Source organism: Perna viridis, chromosome 11 (assembly GCF_037379345.1).
Source record: "Perna viridis isolate PV_CMFRI_1.1 ecotype Kerala chromosome 11, ASM3737934v1, whole genome shotgun sequence".
Taxonomy (NCBI): Eukaryota; Metazoa; Mollusca; class Bivalvia; order Mytilida; family Mytilidae; genus Perna; species Perna viridis.
The window spans coordinates 27,691,951-27,714,599 of NC_142455.1; the positions used below are offsets into that span (position 1 = coordinate 27,691,951).

A 22,649-nucleotide genomic window follows, 5' to 3' on the forward strand; every position below is an offset into this window, starting at 1 on the left:
AATGAACAAAATGCCGGGAAGGTTGACCCAAGCCCATTAGGCATTTATATACACCGATGTTAGCTTGGTCTGTTTATCATGCCTTATTTGACACTTTAATTGTTGCTGTATGGCCGTGAAACACTTAGCGAACTGCTCTTCTTTGTGTTATTTCTATTTAAATATTTGTGTTTTTCCCGAGTCCGTGAGTACATGAGTACCAATGTATGCCTATACTCCCCTTTTGGTCGTACAAGTGAGTTTATTGAGTTCATTTTTGCCACGGTTTGTTGCAGTACTTTCTTGATGGTTCTGCTAGGCAATGGTTTCTATAGCTACACTTTTTTATGCGTGTAGGTTTCAGCTTGGAATATTCGTCATCAAATTTGTGGGAAGAGGTGATAAAAAATTATGTTGGCATTCAGATTTAAATAAACTTAGCCACTTATCACTTAACGTTTATTGATTTTGAACAATGGTTGAATTATAAAAAAAAAATCTCTATGGTTATACATTGTATTTATTACAACAATCCAAAAATATACTAAAAAGAAACGTTTTAATGGAAATAATGATTCTATAAAAGTCCTTCATGAATTTTTTTATATATACTTTACCAAAATAGATAGATTTCAATTTACTGATGCCTAATAACTTGTCATGTATAACGCAGAAGGAATGATACGGAAATTAATCAATACTTTATCCGTCATTGTTTCCGCTTTAGTTTAGTCCTTGATTTAGGCCAATCAAACCGGAGAAAAACATTTACCCCATAAATCTTGGTGGCTGAAAAATGAAGATTATGGCCCAAGAGGGCGAATACTTCAATATAGGAAGTATTGTAACGTGTACAACATGCTACAATCAAAAACTTCAAGGAGAAGTGTTAGCTTTCGACGTTGACAGCAAAATGCTAGCAATCAGTATCCTTAGATAACTTTATCACCTTACACGATGTATCGCGGATCTATCAGTATCACTATCAGTCACAAAAACAAACATAGCTGTTTTGTTATGTCTGATCCTTGTTAGAAATTCATGATAAAAAAAAAAAAAAAAACACATACTGTATTGGTGATGTATTTTAGCTTGTTGATAGTTTAGTCTGCACAGTTTTCAAAGGTTTGAAATTATAACAGAATAGGAAGGTCATACAACCCATTGTATTAAAATTACAGTTGTGGTTAGAGTGCAGTTTTTACCATACTCCTACATGATGAAAGGTTTTCACAAGATGTCAGTAATAGAAATAGGACTATAACTGTTATGAGTGCCTACCTTAAAGCACACAAGGTATCGTCAGACATCCCCATCCATGCATGATGGTGGAAGTTTGAAAAAGGAAAATGGGTGGTTAAAAGGTTTAAATACTAAGTATGTTTGTGCCAGGCTGAAAAACATGCATGATCTTAAGAGGCAATATGTATAGGACACTAGTTTGGGTTGAAGTCCGTAAAGTAAAGTCAGTTTAGGTCCAGGGATTTCAGTAACTTTCATTTCAACAGGAGAAATTAAGATTTGAACAGGTGAAATCAAATCAGATTTTTTTCTGTTTAAGTTCTGTAACAAAATTCAAATTTTAACTGGTGATTTCATTTTAGTGAAATGGTGAAATTGGCCTGGTGCCTCCTCTTATTGAAAGCACTAAGCCCTGTAGGTCCCGTCAGTCGATAGTAAGTGAATATGACTAAATGACAAATTGGAATGATAGAATTATTTCAAATTCACTCAACTTGCAAACGCATAACAACAACTGAACTAAATAACCAGCTACATTTATGTATTGAAAGATTATAGTTTACCCCCATTTCATTACATGTAGATCTCTGCCTTTATTGGCTTTAATATGAGAACTGCCTTTACTAAAAAATTCTCAGCCATATGAACACAATGCATATGATCTTGGAAATCATGGAACAACAATTTGCTGTTTGTCAGTACTAGAAGTGACTCACCAACATTTGACATATAGTGTACATGTAATATATGCAAATAATCAGATTAAAATAAATGTTCAGGAAAAAAATAAGCAAAGCTTCCAAGTTGTAAGGTACATATAGTCAAGTAAGATATCAGTATCCTTAATCATGACTAGAATCATCTGCTGCCAGTGGAAAACACAATGTTCACGATGTTCGAATGATCAATCTAAATTATTGTAGTGATGTCAAAGTTATTAAAGAATCCTCAGATGGTCCACTTCCAGAAATATCTAAACTCAACTTACAGAAGGTAAGTTCTCATTTTTGGGTAAGTAAATTAACATACACATTGTTGCATTCTTGGTACATGTATCAAGATTACATCCATTTGTTCATGTATTTCATAATATGCTTAAATATTCTGCCTCGGTTATAGAATTAATTACACAATTAACTATATACATGTACACTACCCTCAACCAAAATTCTAATTTCTCCACTTCACAGTGGAGTCACTCATGTTCTCCACTGTGATTCCAGCCAAGTAAAAAAATAGGATAAAACTCTTCCATTCCATTCAGTAGTATATATGGAATTAATAATACTATATATATGTACTATATACATGTACTTCCACTGTGTAGACTAAAATTGATCAGCCAAGCCTGCACATCAATAATTGTTCTATCTCTCCTTCACAAAGTAGTAAGATATTATGTGATACCCTCCCAAGAGTTGCATGTTAGTCCATCTGTCTGTTGTCCAACAGTTTCCAGACAAGAACTTAAGCGCAAATTAATGAATTTGTTGTCATCACTTGTAATGAGTCTGTCCATGTAGTCGTCATCATCTGTTAACTTTTTCAAACATTTTCTCCTCTGAAGCTACTCAACAAATCATAAACAAAGTGTGCACGAATGTTTCTAAAGATGTTTTTAACAAACCCTTTGTGGGGATTTTTGATCTGGTAAAAAACTTGGCTGCCATTACCATGATTACTGAGTTATGGGTCTTGAAATGGATTAATTTCCCAAATTTTACATTTCCAACAATATCATGTACGTGCACACATTTTGGGGTATGGATACGTAGATACTGGGAATACAAAATCGAGACAGTACGGACACAGGAAAGTTGACTTTTAGATCTTGGTGTTAAAAATGAGATAGTTATTTGAACAAGCAATTATTTCATGGAAATCTTTGATTATCTTAGTGTATGTTACATTGTGTTTCTGGTGGTAAGAGCGTTCCATAATAGGTCAAACATATCAATAGTTTAGGGTGGGAGTCAGTGTGAACATTATGAAATGTTTAATTCTCATTCATTTCGCTTTTATTTGTTTCAGTAATGATTTATTTGAACTATTATTGACACCACTTCATCGATCTTGATTATTTTTGTCATTCTGAAAAGTCTTTCATCATTGATGAAAAATGACAAGCGCTAAAAAAAATCACTGTAGTGATTCATGACAATATTTCTTGAAAATAAGAGCCCCCTTCAAAGTGTATGCACTCCCCACCAACTGATCAGAAATGCCGATTTATTATAGAATTTCTTTATTAGGCCATATTTAAGGTATATTTCTTCTTTCTATCGGCACTGAGAATTGTACCCCCAGTCCGCACATGCAGTATTTGGATTTTTGCAATTAGTGACAGCTTTTAAAATTCCGAATTTGTTTTGTTTTTGTTTGTGATCAGTGTAGTGAGCTCACTAAAAAATAAATAAATTATCATTGAAACAAATCACAGGGAAATGAATGAGAATTAAACATTTTGTTATATTCGCACTGAACCCCTCCCTGAATTATTGATATGTTTGACCTTTTATAAAATGCTTTCACCACCAGAAACACAATGTAACATATGCTTGATAATCAGAGAGTTTCATGAAATAATTGTATACCCAGTATCCACAAATCCATACCCCTAATTGTGTGCCTGTACACGGTGAACTAAGAGATGTGACCAAACGTGGCATGAATGTTTGTTAAGATATGATGAACAATTTTTTCAAAGATGGCCACTACTACTAAAAATTGAGGATTTGTTGAAATTAGTAAAAACTGAAAGGGTTTGACAAAATTTTAAGGGGGGATTGATCAGTACGAACCTACAAGTATGTCGAAATTTTCATTAAGATCTGTCCACCAGGTGGATAACTAAGATGCTCTCTATTGATTAAATGATTCTGGTGACAATAGTTTGGTAAGGTCAAAAGTCCAGCTTTAGTAAGCTAAAAAGACAATTTTGACCAAATGAGCAATTCAGTTTCAATATGTTGGGATATCTCTTTAGGTTCCAGCAGTGCTCTATTTTTAATTTCTTCGTGAAATTGGTAGATGCTCACATGTTCGTTTATAATGTTTGTATTTCATACAAAAATATGTACATGTGTATAAGGTTCATGTTTTCAAGTTCTTGTATTGTCTGTAATAAGAATAGAATTTTCTTGATTAAGTTAGCCATCTTGGTCTTTTCACAAGTTACACATACATGTACATGTAGGTCAGACTACAGGTAAACTGTAACAATGATCATTCTTATAGAAGTCTTAACATGAAATATGTAAGTACTTTTTCATGTAAGGTAAAAAATTACTGTGAATGACACAACAGGGTTCCAGTTCCAATGTAGCGTTTAGAGATTTTCTCTTTTAAGGAAGTGAACTGTTTTCTGAAATTGCAAAAATCAAAAACTGTTTGGAATTTGATGGATCAAAAGCACATTGTACATGTGTAAAATCAACAGACATGCATGCATTTTAGAACTCACAGTTTTATTACACAACTTTTATTTATTTATTTTTACTCACTTTAGATATCAAACTTATCTCATCTAAGGTGTAGTAAAACATCACATCACTTATTTATTAAGTCTTGTACTTAAAAAAAGCATGACATTCTAGTGAAAGTCAATCAAAAAACTAATTTTAAAAGTGAGGAAAAGAATCAAGCACTGCTGTAAAATGCAAGACCAGGAGATCTTTCATCAATGTTAGATTCTTAATATAATGAGAATAGGTATTGTGTACATGTATATGTCCAAGAGACAACAACCCCTACAGGATGAAAATGTCAGCCAAAGGCCACCCATTGGTCTTCAATGAATAACATGGAAATTTCTATATTTTATTATTTTATTTGGAAATACATGCAATTTTCTTGTACTCATACTAAATGTATTTTATAATTCTAAGACTCCTGAGAATAATTTTTTACTGATACTATTTTTATTTTACAGTTAAATAACAGATTGAATACAAATAAAGAAGAGAAGAGAAAGAGGATAAACTACATTGGTGTTGGTGTATCTGATGAAGCACAGAGAGTATTTAATGCTATTGTTAAAACGTATGACTTTTTTAAAATAGCTTTGGAAAAATAAGTGATGTGTTGATTCCATTTCCTGTCACCAGGCGAAAGGGAAATTTTGACAAGGAAAGATATTCCTGAATGGGTTGAAATAAGCACTCTTCCACTGACCTGAAGCAAGCAAATTTTATGATGGACAAGTCAAAGTTGAACAGAGCCTGCTTAATTTTGGATTGTTTTTTGTCTACACACATGTATCATATTAAGGGCAAGATAACTTCACTTGGGCCAGTTCAGGTTGGACAATATTTGCCCACTTGACCTGTTGGCAACATTGATTGTCGGCAGAAAATTCATTTTCATTTGGTGTGTTCCTATGGAAACCTAAAAAAATGAATTATAATCTTGGAAGACTGAATTTGTTACAAGAAAATATATGACACCGATAAACCAAGTAGCCACAATTGGAAGTGATACAGTTTTTTCTTTTAGATCTTACTCAAAACTAAATATTTAGTCAACATGTACAACCACTTCTAATAAAAGTTTCAGACAAGTGAAAGTTGTATCGACTGTCAAATTTCTGAGGACAAAGTCTCTTGTTAAAAATTATTCTTGTTAAATCAAACTGGACTTGAATTTCACCCTGTACACATTTAGAGCCAATAAAGGACCAGGTATTAAGTCAATATTTCAAAAAAAAAATTTAACAACTGAATGATTAGCAAAAAAATTTTGGACTTCATTGTAGTGGCAGATCTAGGGAGTTCATGGGTTGAGCTGCCCCCCTTTTTTTTTTTAAATTTTCACCACCCTAAGATCAGAGGACTAGTGCTAAATTGAGCAATGCAGTAATCTACAATGTACTTGAATACTGCTAAAGCATTAAAAATAAGTTTTACATGTAATTTTCAAACTTTATTTCAAGACTACATTTCTAAAACCTTTTGTCATATTCTAGATTGTCTGAGTCCCGATGGGATGGTAAAAATATAGTTGTGATGGAAGAGGTGACTATACGACCTCCATATGGTGTAGATGATTGCCAGGGAAAGTCAGGCAGTCAAGTTCTTAACCATGTTAGAAAAATAGTAAGTAATGCAGATAAATTCTGATGGTACATGGACATGTCTTTTATTCTTTTAAAAATTTTAAGTAAGAAATAATTATTTGGGTGTGTGAAAAGAAAATCTGTTGACTGGGGTGGAATAAAAAACTCAGGTGTAAAATTATAAACATGTATTATAACAACAAGGTGTTTTTATCAAATGACATCTTAAATATTATTACTTAAATCTTTTGTTTTTCTTTTGGATTCTTACAAGAAAGATAACCTTTACTGATATCATGAAACCTTTTTGCAAGGAAGTTATTAAGCATATACTTTTATTGTGGACAAAGACAAACAAGAAAAAAATACCCCGGGCAAGAAGTTGTAATGGTTCATCATTACCTATTGACAAATATGGCACTAATTTCACCCGGACTGCAGTACAACCTGTGTATCTAGAAGAATTTTCAGGCATAGCATCCCCTAAATATGAAAAAGTTGCATTCATTGTATGTAAAATTATGTCAAAAACTGGCCTGACCTTTGTTAACTCTGCAGAGAGGGAAAAATGTACTAAGTCTTGATAATGTTTTGAGATGTTCCCTATGTATTAAAGTTAAACTCTATTCTGATTGACATGTTGGTCAATAGAAGGACAATAGCCACTTATACACAGTAGGTGATGCTAACTACAAATGACCATATCTAGTGATTTTATATTTGCAATCTCTGCAGAATTAAAAAAAAAATAACCTGCAAAAGTCAGGTCAGTATTTTATATAATTTTAAGTAATTTATATAACTTTTTTACATTGAGGGGGTGCTATGCCTTAATCAATTTTTAGATACACAGGTTTGCCTGTAGTCAGAGGAAAATAAGTGCTGAAATTGAGGCCATACTTGTCGAAATGTAATGATGAACCTTAAGGCCTCGTTCACACATTGCACATTTGATTAGCATGAGACAATTTAGTTTAGATGAATACATCATTATGACATCTCCGGTAAGTTCAGGCTGAATATTGAATTCATATTCAATGTAAATAGGAATTCACTTTAAAATGTGGATTTTATTTTTCCTTTTGTATTTGTTTGTTGTCTCGCCTGCGAAGAAAGTCGTGGAAGGCAAGACTTAGGTTTTGTATTCCAACAGAGATGGTGACAGTATCCACTAACTTAACTTTTCTGACAAGATTATTTAAATATGAACCCCTTATGCTAGGTCAATGATATTTGGTGTATAGATGCATTACCACCATTGCATCACAAATTAATGCCAATTTTACACATATATCCCCACAGTCATAGTCTGTTGACTTAGGAATTTAATGTTAAGTTTTCTTACAAGTTCATTTCAACCTGAACCCTTTATGCTAAATCAATGCTATTTATTGTACAGATGCATTACCATCATTACATCGCAAAATCATGCCAGTTTTATGCATATACCACCCTCCCCTCAGCCTTGGTTTGTTGACTGAAAATTTAATGTTAAAAGTGTAACATTAAGGTTTCTTATAGTTCATGTAAACATTTTTATTTGAATTGCATCTTCACTTAAATCCCCACTATCTCAATGTGTTGCAATAAAAATTAATCCCCAGCTAGTCAAATTTTTGTCATTTATATAATAATCACATGTTATTATAAAAAGAATGTTCCACCTGAAGTGTTTCACATCTTTAGTTTGTCAGATATTCCAATTCCTCATTCCTTTCCTATTTCATATTATGTACATTTAGTAATCAAACATGTAATTATGTGACCACTTTTTATACCCTGCCACAGGAAGTGGCAAGGTATTTTGTGATGGCTTTCAGAAAAGTTTAGTTGAGTGTTCATCCATCTATTGCTTAGTGCATTTTGTGGTGGTTATACAAAATTTGAAAGTAACACAAAACATAATATTTAACAAACACACCATTATATTGACTGTATCGAACAGACAAGACTTATCTCTGTGATAACAGCTTATTATTTATGTTTATTGCTACTTTTGCAAATTTTTGCTTATTTTTTGGCTTTGGAAATTCATGTCTGTTTTTCAATATTTTGATTGAGGTTGTATGGAATTCACACTAGTCTAGAATAAGTTCCAATGCAAAAATGTTTCATCAACAGCATTTGGATTATGTTTTTTTTTGTTTTTGTTTTTGTTTTTTGTTTTTGTTGAATTCAAGTCGGTCCTTGTTAGAATTTTCATGTGAATGTAATTGCACATTTTAATGCTTATATGTAGGTCTGACTAAGGTATGTGTATAAGTGAAAAGAAGACAACTGACTGTTGTAAAGAATTGTTTGTTTCTGTTTGCAGATACAGAAGCATGTTTCAGATGAAGCACAAAGAGACAGAAGAAAGTCATTGTCTCCAACAGCAACCAGTCTAAAGTCTTGAAAATGAAAAAGGGAGATAACTCAATTTTGTATATGCAAACAAAAATCCATTTGTTTTGAATTTTTGTTTGAAAAAAAATATGAACAAGGTTTTATTGTAGCACTATTTAAAATTAATTGAACTCGGTTTGCATTTAAATGAAATCTTGTTTATGTTACCTCCATTTTAAAAAGAAGGAGGAAATTGCCTTAATATAAACTTGTTTGTCAGTGAACAAAATTTCATTTCTACTGGTGAATTTTCATCAACATTTTTTAGTAGAAATTTTTTAATAGAAATACTAATTTAATCTCTTCAGGAATGATTAGTTATTAATAGAAATAATGGTTTTACATTGTGAAGTGTTCATTTTTATTGCATCTTTTTTTTATGCAATTCATTTATTTATTTATCAAAAGACCATGTTGCTATTGAGTGATAAACAAACACTTCATTTTTATTTTTCTATCATGATTTTTGGTAATGATCTGAAAATCTTTTAAACTGATACCTAAATATTGGTTAAGTTCATCTTTAACCTTTGACCTTGAAGTGGGTCAAGTTTTATCCAGTCTTCATTGAGGTCAACTTGTTCCAGCTTTTGGCCTTCTGTCAGCTGAACAAGTTGATAATCGAGGTCTTCTGAAATATGTGTGGGTTAATTGTAAATTAAAAATGCTGTGCATATTGCTATATTTTTCTCTTAGTCTTACAACATTTTATGAATGCATTACTTTGTGAAGTGTATATCGTATCCTCATGAAAAAGTATTTTTGTGCATTTCTTTAATCACCTTTTTGTTATAGAATCTGCCATCATAAACGACTATTATTTGAATAATTCAGAGGTTATTGGGATGATTTAAATTGGTTGCTTTGGTTGCAGTGAATGTTGGGGATCACTGGAGTCAAGACCCAAGTAATATTGTATAAAATTAAAGTGTCACTTGCGTTTTGTGATTTCTTCCCAATGACTTCTGAATTAATGTTTTATAATAGTTTGTGTTAAAGCCTATCTACATGTAGGTACAAATACACAGTGGTGCTTTACATCAACACCTATTAATGGTATCTGAGGACAATAATGAAATAATGTTTCTCATGGAAATTGATTAATATTTTTATTCTCAAATTTTTGCTATGAGACTAAGAGAAAATTGACTAAGGCTCAGCATTATATGGTAGTTACTGAGAAAATCACTGCCTGTATTGTGACCATGAAGGAAGACTTAATTAAAAGAATAAAAATCCACTTAATGTTATTATTATGGCCAGAAGTGGACTTCATCTGTCTGTCTGTCATCTATTAAGGTATTGCTATTTCATTAGTAAGAACTTAAATTGTGGAATTAAATAATAATTTGAGCTTAGAAATATACCATTCAATGGTGCTGGTTAGCAGTGCCATGTGGGACACCTCTGTATTATGCAGCATATAATTGTAAGCACAAAAAAGTTGATTTTTCTGTTTTAAACATTTCTGTTGTCTTTAAATAAATAAAAAAAACTTATTCTCCTACAAAGAAAGTTTGAGGGATTATATAGAAATCCTCCACATGTTGTTCATCTGTTCACATTTCAAATGCCACTCGACTTGAATTGCCCAATAGATTTTGAGGAAATTTTATAAGAAGATTAGGTATCATATGTTAATTTAATTGTATGAAGATATACGATTTATGTAGGACCCTGAAGTGATATAAACTAACAGGAGGTTTTTTCTTACATTTATATGAAAGCATATAAGAGCCACTGTTTTTATTTTAATTTTTTTTTAATTGTCAACTTCAAAGGTGGAGTTTTTTTAATTCAATGTCGGAATTATCAAATTCAATTATAGAATTATCATCTTGAATGTTGGAATTTATCAACTTTAAAGTTTGAATTGTCAACTCTTTTATTCGATTTCACATTTAATCAAAAGTATTTTATTCCTTACTGCGAAGCATGCAGAGTGAAATGATCTGATACATGATTTTTTTAAAAATTGGAATTAATAAATATTTATTTTTGAATTCTTCCAAATCCATCCTTCAAAATCGAAGGCTCACCTCCTTATACATGTATCCAATGGAGAATTCATTGTACATCTCGACAACTTTTCAACCTAATTTCACTTTTAGGTACCTTTATATAAGTAAAAATCTTCACCAGGATTGGTGAAAATCGGGACATTTTGGACATTTATCTGTATTTATAAGAGCTTACAAATTTTGGAAAATAAAAAAATTCCTAAAAACGAGAAGTTTTCAACTCTAATTCATGTTATTTAAGCATTTCACGTTAGTTATATTTTTTATCTTCAGCATGAAACCAAGAAATATCTATAATCTTTTTTTGATATCATATTTAATCTGAATTATCTTAATGTACATCCAACTCTTAAGAAAAAATCACGCATCAAGTCTTTTCGCGGGACACATATTTCAATGTAAGGAATAAAATACTTCTTATTAAATCGCCGACTTCGTTAATAGATTTTAATTTTTTGGTCGATTTTCCAGCATTTAAATCGATAATTTTAACATTGAAAGTCGATAATTCTAACTTTCATGTCGACAATTGGAAAAAAATTAAAAAAAATTACAAACAGTGGCCCTGATTCGCCTCCGTCGTACCCCTTACATAAATTAGAGCACGAGATATTCTCTTGGTAAGCTTACACACTATACTTCTAGTCTATGACCGAATTTAGTTTATGTTACCAGTTAGAATCTCATGGACTGAAGTAAACATAATTACTAGAGATCATACAAGGAAGAGCCCAAACAAAGATTAAATTATTGCCACACTTGATCTAACTAGATAGTCATTCTTAGAGGCAAACTTAAGTTCAGATTGGCCATACCCTCATTCTAGTTGGGGTATATAGTATCTGAAAATGCATGGTCAATCTGAACTAACGTTTGGCAAAAATTTGGGGCTATATTGCAATCTCCTTGTTCATCATGCAGTTACACTTTAATGCAAAAAATTTCTCATCCTGCATTGTTGGGAATATTTATATATTTGGTGTATTGCTTTTGCATGAAGACTTGTACCGTGTTTCCCCTTTGTATGTTCATCGCTTTACCGTCCGACTTACTGCAAAAACGAGTGCATGACGATATTCTTAGTAGGACGTAGGGTGCAACATAAATGAATGAAACTCGACAGGATTGTCTAAACAAGTGAACTTTTCAGAAAATGAAATAGTAGAAAAAAAATATTAATAGGTGTGAATGAACCACAAAAAATACAAATAATAAGAAACAAGCGGGTAACTGAAATTAAGTAAATTATATGATGTCTACCCAAATTATACCAGTAGAGGTTGCCTTCTCTGTTCTATAAAAAAACCATGCTCTTGTTTACTCACAAGTTCCTTACTTGATTACCGGTACTCCTAGCCTGCTATCCGCCCTATAAGAAGCTGGAGTATAGCTCCGGTCACGCATGATGGAAGAAGATAACTAAATCGGAAGAATTAAAGTGTGTGGTCGTGGTTAAATTAGACACACAATGCTATCTAGAATTGGTGGTCGCAGAAGCTTGAAAGTGACATGTCTCCATAAGTTCATTTGTACAGAAATCCCGTATGTAACGTCAACATACGCGGGATCGTCTTTGTGATAAGCCGATCTTTCGTTTGTCTTTTGTTAACCAGACACTATAATGTTAACATTAATGTTCTTGTAATTCTACCACAGTAGCTGGAAGTTCAATGATTATTTTTTTTTTAAATGCATTCAAAACAATGCTATATTTTCAAAATTTAGAAAAAAAATCGACCGCGATCAAATTCTATAATAACCATAGTTTTTCATCCCAAAAAGAGTACTTAATGTTTAAAAAAGACATTGAATAATAGTGGTTAATGACCGTGACATGACACTGTATATAATAACAAACATACAATATAGCGTTTAAAAGCAAAACATATTTCCATAATACACACTTGGTCATGCGTTTTTACAAGGCTAGACCGTGATCGAGACGTTGCATCATCATACCTGGTAGCAATATATATCGCTTAGCTGTTATAATAACAGAGATATTTGCTGTTTACAGATTTTGAAGGTAAGTCAGTTATGCAGTTCTATTAATAAATTTTATAAGCAAAATCAACTAATTTCAACTATTAGATTTAAAATTGGAAAAAAATATTGATAGTTAGTACTACACATGCACGTAAATGTATATGTATTTTACGTCTGATCCTTGCATCATCTCGATTAAATAATTACTCGTGTAAAACAGTCGACCGAGCTCGTTATAAAATCAGTCATTAGAGAACTCGATGAAAGATAAAGTGTAAGATTATACATGTCTGCATGATCAAAATCTATAGCTAAATGAAGCTTTTACGCTAATACCACTTTGCATCCAAACACGAATCCGCGAGTGGGTTGCCTGGGGATGTCATATACAGAATTTTTGGTTCGGATCGGAAATACCACACCCACTGTAACCACACCAATCGTATGTATTCAGAGTAATCAAGGGAACCAAGGTTATAGCGGTAATCAAAAGAATGTAATCCAGGGACAAAGACTAGACTTGGAAAACAAACATATACAACAAAGAACCTAAAATCATACATACAAAGTAACAAAAGCAAATGAGCAACTCGGACTCCACTAAAAACTGGGAGCATGGACAAGGTGCACCGGTAGGGTAAGTGTCCTCTGCTTTTCTAGAAACACCCGCCGAGTTGCTCATAAAAAGTCCGGGGTAAACAAACGAGGAAAGGAAAACTATGACCCGTTGAATAAATCAGTTCTCATGGTGCAGATGGATACACCATAACGATCCATGAGTTCATGATGACGACCATAGAACTTCTGTAGTGATGACTTCAATCTTGTAGCAACATAACCCTGTTCCAGAAGCCTATTTGTTAGAGTTCTAGCGCGATACAAAAAGTCTGCGTAGTTTCGGCAAGCTCTGGCATAACGTATGAGTTGTGATATGAACACTCCATACGCAGGTGCCGAAGGGATGTTGCCACGGATGAAAGGAAAGTTGACAATTCTGAATGAAAAGTCATCACGTTTGTCGTAAAATTTGGTCAATAGTTTTCCTTTACCATCGATTTCTAAGTGTAGGTCAAGATTTGAGGCTGACTTCACAGTATTACAGAATAATAAAGTCATTACTATTCTCTAAATAGAATGATGCATTTACGATCAGGAGTTCACCGAGACAGCAACTATTTGATTTATTTTATTTTATTTTTTTTTTTTTTTTTTTGGGGGGGGGGTATAAGGATTTGAAAAAGTATGTTTCCAAATTTTTTAGAAAAAAAAATGTGAGTTTTATTTACCTCTCACCTTTTTAATAATTTTAACCATATATTTGAAGAAATTTAATATTATAATCATGTCGCATATAAAACAAAAACCAAACAAACAAACGAACGAACAAAACAAAAACAAACCAAAAAACAAACCAAAAAAAAAAACAACAAACAAACAAACATACGAACCAAACTGTTATACGAAGATTGTCTCTGAAAAATAAATCCATAGCCTTTCCTGAAAATCTATGGTAACTTAGCTGCCTAAGTGTCAAACAATGTCTTTGTTTATTTGTCATTTTAGAAATTCAACATGTGTGGTATTTGGGCGATATTTGGTAGTCCAGACGACATATGCGCCCAGTGCAGCGCAGCTCATAAGATAACACACAGAGGACCAGATGCTTTCAGAATTGAAACCATCCATTACTTTCCAACATGCTGCCTCGGATTCCATCGACTGGCCATTATGGACGATTTACAGGGCATGCAGCCGATGAGAGTATTTAAACACCCTCATATCTGGTTGATTTATAATGGAGAAATTTACAATCATGAGCTGGTAAGCTACGTTATTTCATAGGTAGACATATATATTGATAACCTTTTAGTACTCAACTTCAATAAGCTGTTAAGCCTACGCTTTGGCAGAATATGGAAAAATGGGGAGGGGGGTGCATTCATACTACTCAGTCTACTTTAATTTCTGTACTAAGATAAAAAAAAAAAAAAACAAGACATATATGTACACGTAAATATGACTGCAAGATACGTATTATTTTCTTTTTGAAACTTAACGCTTAAGTAAACCGACTCGTTTTAGAGCCATATATGTTTTGTAGTTAGAAAAAGAGTTTGGCTTTGAATGTGCAACAAGGTGCGATGGAGAGGTAATTATCCATCTGTATGCTCATGGAGGAATCGAGTTCGCCGCTAAACACTTGGACGGAGTATTTGGATTTTGTCTTCTAGATACAGCCAACAGAAAAGTCTTCGTTGGTAGAGATACATATGGTGTACGACCGTTATTTCGCCTCTACAACGAAGAAGGCTTCCTGGCTTTATGTTCAGAAGCAAAAGGTAAAAACACATCAACCGAACTACTCGAAAATTTCGCTGCACCATGTGTAGCTACCTTACACCCGACTCCGAATACCAGTACTTAAGGAGGTAGACCTAGGGTAAGGGACATAACTCTTAAAAATCATTGGAACGTTTGTATTCAGCATTTTACATCAATCTTATGTTAGCATCGAATTAACTTGGATTCATTTTATTTTGCTTCAAACGAAGCTTGAGAGGCTTAGGTGAAACTGAATATGATACAAACACATCACTGATTTCATGAGTTATGTCCCTTACCCTAGGTCTTCCTCCTTAACATAAAAGTATAGTAGCAACTAGACTAAGTCTTAGAATAAAATTACTCAATAGGGACATGCATGCAGGCTTTATTGTGTATTCCACTATTGCATTGAGATTTCGTCAAATATATTGATTTTTTCTTAAGTTCGTGTTTATGAATCAACACAGCAATTTGAAATAACTTTTATGAAATAGCCCGTTCATATATTTTTTCCAGTCAAGTTCTGAACTATACAGGGCTTGTATTGTGTGCAGGGTTCATCTGAAAAGTATACCGCGCAAGCTGTAACAAAACCATGCATACATCAGAAGTATTATAAGTTTGAATACCTAAGAGCTGAATGTTGTGAAATATTCTTCCTTCAGGACTTATAGGTCTTTCGAAAGAGGAGTTCTCCCAACATATAGAACCGTTTCCACCTGGTCACGTGGAGACATACAGACTTAACATGAGGGGAGAGGCGGAACTCGAAGAGAAGTCAAGGTTTCATAAAATTGGGGAACCGCCAGCTTACTCAACACTGGCCGATATTCAAGGTAGGTTCACATAAATGTTCAATTCTTAATGGTGAGATCAAGTTAAGTTACATTGAAAATCTATCAATCCACTGGCCTTTTATCTTCGGTCGTGATTATCAGAGATCCATTAACGATGAAAAAACATTTCCTTGCATATATATATACACACACCTGGGGACGGGTAAAAAAATTTCAAATGGGAATCGGGCTTCAATATGGTCACTACTAGTATAAGCTAGGAGACCTCTTAACTATGTGGTCCGTTCCTGCTTTCAAATTAGAAAAGGCATATACATGTTGTAACATTGGACCTTTTAAACTGAAGTTGTGGACACTTTAATCGTTTGAAATTATGGGGGTATTTATAGTTAAACACCGATGAATATACATCATGATGTAGTTTATTCTTTCAGAGAAAGGAACAATTGAAGAAAACATACGGGTATTGTTTGAAGCTGCCGTTGCCAAGAGGATGATGGCTGAAAGAAGAGTAGGTTGTCTACTTTCAGGTACATAGTCGAGTACAATTTTATACAACTTGATGCACTTAAGGTCTTAAACTTTCTCATTGGGAAACCGCCCTCTGCTTTATGTAATGAGAAGGGGTTCAGTGTGGATTTTTTGTTAAATTCGAGCAAAATCCGGGCAGAAATCAGCCAATATTAGCCTTGAACCCGTTTTTTTTTTTTTTAAAAACCTCTGGGTCCGTCCTTGTATATGTAACTGGTAGCAAATGTCGGATCAAAATTAATTTTATAAATAGGAACTATTGACGTAGATGGTCCGGACCAATTCCACATTCTCCTAGCTAGCTGCAATAATTTCATTAATCTTATTGATCGCATTTATGTCAGTTTCAAGGCCTATTTATTGACTCAGAGTACGAAGGATTGGTCGAACCATCCATGCCCAAGTGCCTGTATTCTATATAGGAGAGTTCTTCGTGATGTCATCACTTACCTGTGATTTGGTTTTTGTTGGCAAAAAATCCATTGAGTGGCATAGGGTATCAGCTTTAAATCATCATTACTTTTTGGTTGCCAACATTGCAAATAAAATTCTTTTTATCCATGGAATTTTTAAATAAATATTCAGTAATTAGACAATATGTACATAAGATTTTAATTATAATTTTATACAAAAATAGAGGTTTACATATAAATATCACTACAAATTTATTTTTTCAAGTAAAACAGTTATAAATTCACATACATAATATGAATTATTTTATCTAAATGAAACATTTTACAGAACCAAAATTGGATATAAAATAACAAAGTTATAAAGTTTTGAAAATTGGAATTCTAATCATGAAATTGTCAATTGTTTATTTAGTTGTTTATTTGCCAACCAATTTGACACTTAATGATATGCAAATTAGTGAATATGACATCACTAATGAGATTGGCGAACTCTCCTATAGGTGCATACCCTTATCTTGTTTGATACTGATAAATCTGGAGCTTTGAGAATTTTTATTTTAGTTGAATGCCTTTACAATTTTGGGTTATTTCAGTTCACTTTATTTTGATCCATGGTTATATCTTTACGTTGTATGGTAGCTTTTATTTTACCTTACTTCATTATCATTAGGAGGACTTGACTCCAGTTTAGTAGCCTCATTAGTGGTAAAGAAAGCCAAAGAACTGAATATACCATACAAAATACAGACATTTGCAATAGGCATGGAAAACAGTCCCGATCTACTGGCAGCTAGAAAGGTAAGTGCTGTAGGACTTGAAAAAAGCACAATTCTTGAACTTATCATTAAAAAATATCATTAACAAGCTTGCTTAAAGAAAACACAAGTTTAAGATACTGGACATCCTGTAGTGTTCAATGTATTTACAATAAATACTAGGCACGAGAAACAGGTAAAACTTCATGTAATACTGGATAACTAATGCATTTAGTAAACAAATGACTGTCTTAAAAACACACACACAACAACAAACAAACAATACTATATTAGTTATACAAATGAAATAGTAGGACCCATTGGCTGATTGAGCATCGATAAGTTTGTAAAAAATCTGAAAATAGTCTTTTGAAATATCGCATAAATGTACATTGGTCACATAACACTGCCTTTGACATTTTGGAAACCGGATGATTGCTTCAAATTAATCCAGTTTTATCTATTCTAGGTTGCCAAATACCTAGACACAGACCACCACGAAGTAATATTTACACCTGAAGAAGGTATAGCAGCTCTGGATGACGTCATCTATCACTTAGAAAGTTATGACGTCACAACTATTAGGGCATCTGTTGGTAAGTAGGAACTGTTAAGTAGGATTCCAACTTAGTGACATTTTATCAATAATAAAAACATGCAACATCTAATTTGCGGTAATAAAAATAAAGTGGATGGTGTATTGAAATTTTCCTTGTTTGTCTGTCCATCCATCCACCCATTCAAACTTCGTTGCTATTTGGTATGTGGCTTTATATAGATGGGACTAGACATATGTTGTAAGCGATTTTGTTTGCTGTCTGATATCATCTTTGTGATTCGTGGAACTTTCCATTTTTTCACTGTATGGAATGAGTGGGTTATACCTAGTACGACAATGTATGTACATGTAACTTCAAACTTGTCTTGTTATAATTATGACAAGAAATTTATTTAGTGATAAGATTTATTATATACAAAAATCTTGCATGGTGCCATGAACACAACAATTTGAAACAAAATATGCATCTTTTATATGTTTTACAAAAACAAGTAAACATAATGGTGGCCAGGAGCAATCTGTCACCGAAAGGTGGGTGTGTCCTCATTTAATTCTGTTCATTCAAAAATGAAAATCTTTTTCCACTAATCAGAACAAAGTATTTCTCTTGATTTTTTTATAGGCAGTTCTTGGTGTGTCCAGCTATCTGTTCACCTAATCTTAACTCCTAAATTAATTAAAACTTTTCAGGTATGTTTTTATTGAGCAAGTACATCAAAGAAAAGACCGATAGTACAGTGATTCTTTCTGGAGAAGGATCAGATGAGATAGCTCAGGGATATATCTACTTCCATAAAGCACCATCTGCACAGGAAGCAGACACAGAGAGCAGACGACTTTGTCAAGACCTCTACATGTTTGATGTCCTAAGAGGTGACAGATCTACCTCAGCATGGAGGTATGTATTCATTATTTAATGTAATTGTATATAGCTCTAGCACATGATTAGGCATGAAATTTTGTTCACATGAACTTGGTCAGATATTTGTATAACTTAATTACAATACTATAAGGAATTTCTTGATTTTTGGAGCTACTTTTTATAAAAACCATTATTTTTTTACTACCCAAATAAAGTGGTGATTTTTTTTTTAAATTGCAACATAGCAAGATAATATTATAAAAGAGGTATGTCCTTTTTAATTTATTGACATGATGATAAAAATTGGAAATAAAACACTTTCAAGAGAGACAAGCTATGGCCTGAGAACCAAGTAGTTAGTTGTTGTTGGCCTAACTTTATAGTATGTTTTCTACAGCTTAGAGATTCGTGTGCCATTTCTTGACCATCAATTTAGCAGTTACTACCTCTCTCTACCAAATGAAAACAAGCAACCAAAGAAGGGTATAGAAAAATACACACTTCGATCTGCATTTGATGGTGTAGGACTAATCCCTCAAGATATTCTATGGAGACCCAAAGAAGCATTCAGTGATGGGGTATCTTCTAAAACAAGGTCATGGTTTGAGATTCTGCAAGATTTTATAGATGAACAGGTAATGTATATATACAGAGACACATCTGTCTAAACCAAATCTCCATGGAAGTGAGAAATTTGTTTGTTGTAGGCAGGTGTTTGTTTACACAGGTTCACAAAGAATTGAAATTGACAGGGACTCAGGCAATGTTTGGTTTTCACAGGGTACCAGTTTGTCCAGGGTTGTTTAGACAGGTTTCACTGTAATATGAATAAGAATGAAAAAAAAGTTGTAAAATCTATAATATATAGACAGGCAATCTAATTTAAACTAGATCTCAAACTCACACATCACACATGATGTATCAATTAACAGGGAGCAAGTATCAGATCTAATTACACAGGCAAATATTGTTCATGTGAACATCACATGAAATTAACAAATTTTTTAACATGAATTTCATGTGAACTTTGTCAAAAATTTTGTTGGCTCAAATAGCAAGCATAACAGCATCTGCAGCCAGCCCTCTCAGAAAATGCAAGAATCTTGCTATTTGGAAAAAAGTGAATGATTTTACACATTATCTGATTGTCAAACAAGATGTTTGAATTAAATAACATTAAATAATTTCAAAAAGCCTGTCTGCAGTGGTTAGTGAGAGACAAAGCAAACATCTACCACTACGTGGAGCTTGTCAATTTAGGTGTATGAATCCTTACCAAAATTAATTCTTGGCATTTTGTGGAATGAAATAAATTTATTGCATAAATTTAGAATTCCTTCATTTAGGAATGTAACTAATATCTGAATACATTTGTGTATATTACCTTGTACAATTAACTTTGGTTGATTTACACAGAATAAACCAAAAAGAGGTTATGTCATGCATAAATCGAACCAAAGTTCTTTATACATGTATAAGGTAATATATAAAGATATTAGTTACATTCCTTATGGTTTCATATTTCGGCAAAAACTACGATAAATTCATATGAGTTTATTCCAATATACACCAGATTTTATAATTTGTAAAAGTGAAAGTAGTCGGGTCAAATGGGACATGGTTGTAAGTTCATGATCTTGTTTATTGATCAGGTAATATGAAAATCTTGTATCCAAGATAAGTAACAAGAGGCTCCCAGGAGCCTGAATTGCTCACCTGGTTGAAGTTTGTCTTTCAAGGGCAATAAATTTATCAAGGAGTTGTCCAACAATTTTGACTCAAGAAGACTTTGGTAGGACTATCATAAGGATCATTTCAGCGATAGAAAGTTTCTTTTTATCTATTATAGATATTGGCTGAAAACTGTAAAAATTCATCTTTCAAGGGCAATAACTCTTACAAGGAGTCACCTGACAACTTTGATCCCTGAAGACTTTTGAAGACTTATGATAAGGGTCATTTCAGCTATAGTAGTAATTTGCTAAACCTAACAGTTTAGGAGATATATGTGAAAAACTACTGTCTGACCCCTTCGTTCTATTTTAAGTAATGGCGGCCATGTTTTTCGACGGATCAAAAATCCCAACATCAGTTCTATGCATGATAACTCAAGAAACATTCATACCAAGTTTGGTTCCAATTGGTCAAGTAGTGTCAGAGAAGATATTTGAAAGAAATAACATTAAAAATAGCAAAATAACATCAAAAAAGGGCAATAACTCCAACATGGCTGAACAGATTAAAATGAAAATTTGACCACAGATAGATTTCATCATGCTAAACACTTTTACCTCATCAAAATTGAGCTACACCTAACCGCTTTGGAGATATATGCGAAAAACTACTGTCTGACCCCTATGTTCTATTTTTAGTAACGGTCGCCATATTTTTCGACGGATCAAAAATCCCCACACCAGTTCTATGCAGAATACCCCAAGGAACATTCATACTAAGTATGGTTCAAATTGGTCAAGTAATTTCGGAGGAGAAGAGTTTTGAAAAATTATTAATGACAACGACGGACGATGACGGATGCCAAGTGATGGCAGTAGCTCACATGGCCTTCGGTCAGGTGAGCGATAAATGACTGCATCTTTTCTAATGGTAAAATGGTCATGTTGAATTTCATAACTATAGAATGTTAAGAACTGGGGCTTTTTACTGATTGGTAGTATTTCTTTTAATCACACTGCATTTCTGTAAAAAGTCTAATCAGGCACTTATTTCTTAATTCTGATGGTACAGATAATTACTTGATCAATTTTGTCTATAAAAATGTTTAAAGAAATCCTTTTTTCTGATAGGAGAAAAGTCTACACTGCATATACTCTTTGTAAAAAAGAGGTTTTATCTTCAACCTGTACAAGGTTTGTTCTCAAATCAAAATTAGAAATATGATCTTATTTATAGATAAATGAAACAGATTTAGAAAAGGCAGCTTTACAATACAAGACCAACCCTCCAAGAACAAAAGAAGCCCTATATTATAGACAGATATTTGAGAAGTTTTATAAAGGTCAAGGTCAATGGCTACCATACTACTGGATGCCAAAATGGAGTCAGACAACAGATCCTTCAGCTAGAACATTAAAACACTACAAGTAGAAGGAGATATATACATGTATGAAAGTCGTTTTATTGTTTATTTTAAAATGGGATGCAGTCCTATGAAACACATTTACCGTAAAAAAAAATGCAGACTAAAGAGATTAAATGCCAGGTATCCCACTGTTTATTATATAATGTTGATTTTATTGGAATACTTTATTAAAACAGTTTGAGATTTTACATCATCAAATGCATATATACCAAAATGATTAACTTTTATTGTTCATATACATTTATATAATCTGTTACAGGGACGGATCCAGAGATCTTTAAAAGGGAGTGGATGGATTCTTAAGGGTTAAAAATTGGGCAAGGTCCCAGGCTGTTGATTGCTCATTTTTGCCAAAACTTTGCAACAATAACAATATTCAAGTAAAAAAGTCACTTGAATCCCCTCTGGATTGACATCTGTTTTACAGTATATTGTAGTCTGTCCACATGTCATTTGATTACTTAAGTATGCATTGTGGCATTTTTATAATTGGTTGTTTTCATGGAAGGAACAGAACTTTTAGTTGCCATTGTTTTTCAAATAATCTTGTAAGATTTATGGGACTTTAAAGGCAAAAAAAGGGGAAACAATATTTTTGTGCTTTTGGGATGAAGGTTCAAACAATAACTAAGACTTCAAAG

The 22,649-nt window shown here is 33.0% G+C and overlaps 2 protein-coding genes across 3 annotated transcripts; both read left to right on the forward strand.

Moving 5' to 3' along the window:
* The first annotated feature begins 714 nt into the window (after positions 1 to 714).
* Positions 715 to 9,899, forward strand: LOC148603577 (protein LSM12-like). Its single transcript, XM_088552538.1, has 5 exons — positions 715 to 905; positions 2,078 to 2,214; positions 5,153 to 5,262; positions 6,185 to 6,314; positions 8,589 to 9,899. Exons 1-5 carry the CDS (start codon positions 776 to 778, stop codon positions 8,667 to 8,669), a joined length of 588 nt encoding a protein of 195 aa, XP_088408664.1. The 5' UTR covers positions 715 to 775; the 3' UTR covers positions 8,670 to 9,899.
* Positions 9,900 to 12,564: 2,665 nt separating this feature from the next.
* LOC148603578 (asparagine synthetase [glutamine-hydrolyzing]-like) lies at positions 12,565 to 22,225 on the forward strand. Of its 2 annotated transcripts, XR_015916306.1 has the most exons (11): positions 12,565 to 12,706; positions 14,230 to 14,487; positions 14,768 to 15,005; positions 15,657 to 15,827; positions 16,223 to 16,318; positions 17,403 to 17,530; positions 17,957 to 18,083; positions 18,737 to 18,944; positions 19,306 to 19,543; positions 21,281 to 21,480; positions 21,819 to 21,957. XR_015916306.1 is itself a non-coding variant. In XM_088551498.1 (10 exons), the coding sequence occupies exons 2-10, from the start codon at positions 14,239 to 14,241 to the stop codon at positions 22,011 to 22,013; spliced, it is 1,650 nt and encodes a 549-aa protein (XP_088407624.1). In that variant the 5' UTR covers positions 12,565 to 12,706; positions 14,230 to 14,238; the 3' UTR covers positions 22,014 to 22,225. The 2 variants fall into 2 exon arrangements, 1 of the variants encoding a protein (XP_088407624.1); XM_088551498.1 differs by lacking the exon at positions 21,281 to 21,480 and having other exon boundaries at positions 21,819 to 22,225.
* Positions 22,226 to 22,649: the final 424 nt, after the last annotated feature.

Coding starts and splice junctions, on each gene's coding strand:
- LOC148603578 (XM_088551498.1), top strand. CDS start 14,239: ATGTGTGGTATTTGGGCGATATTTGGTAGTCCAGACGACATATGCGCC. Junction 15,006..15,656: donor TTTATGTTCAGAAGCAAAAG/GTAAAAACACAT, acceptor TTCTTCCTTCAG/GACTTATAGGTCTTTCGAAA. Junction 18,084..18,736: donor AACTATTAGGGCATCTGTTG/GTAAGTAGGAAC, acceptor AAAACTTTTCAG/GTATGTTTTTATTGAGCAAG.
- LOC148603577 (XM_088552538.1), top strand. CDS start 776: ATGAAGATTATGGCCCAAGAGGGCGAATACTTCAATATAGGAAGTATT. Junction 906..2,077: donor CAGCAAAATGCTAGCAATCA/GTATCCTTAGAT, acceptor AATCATGACTAG/AATCATCTGCTGCCAGTGGA. Junction 6,315..8,588: donor TTAACCATGTTAGAAAAATA/GTAAGTAATGCA, acceptor TTCTGTTTGCAG/ATACAGAAGCATGTTTCAGA.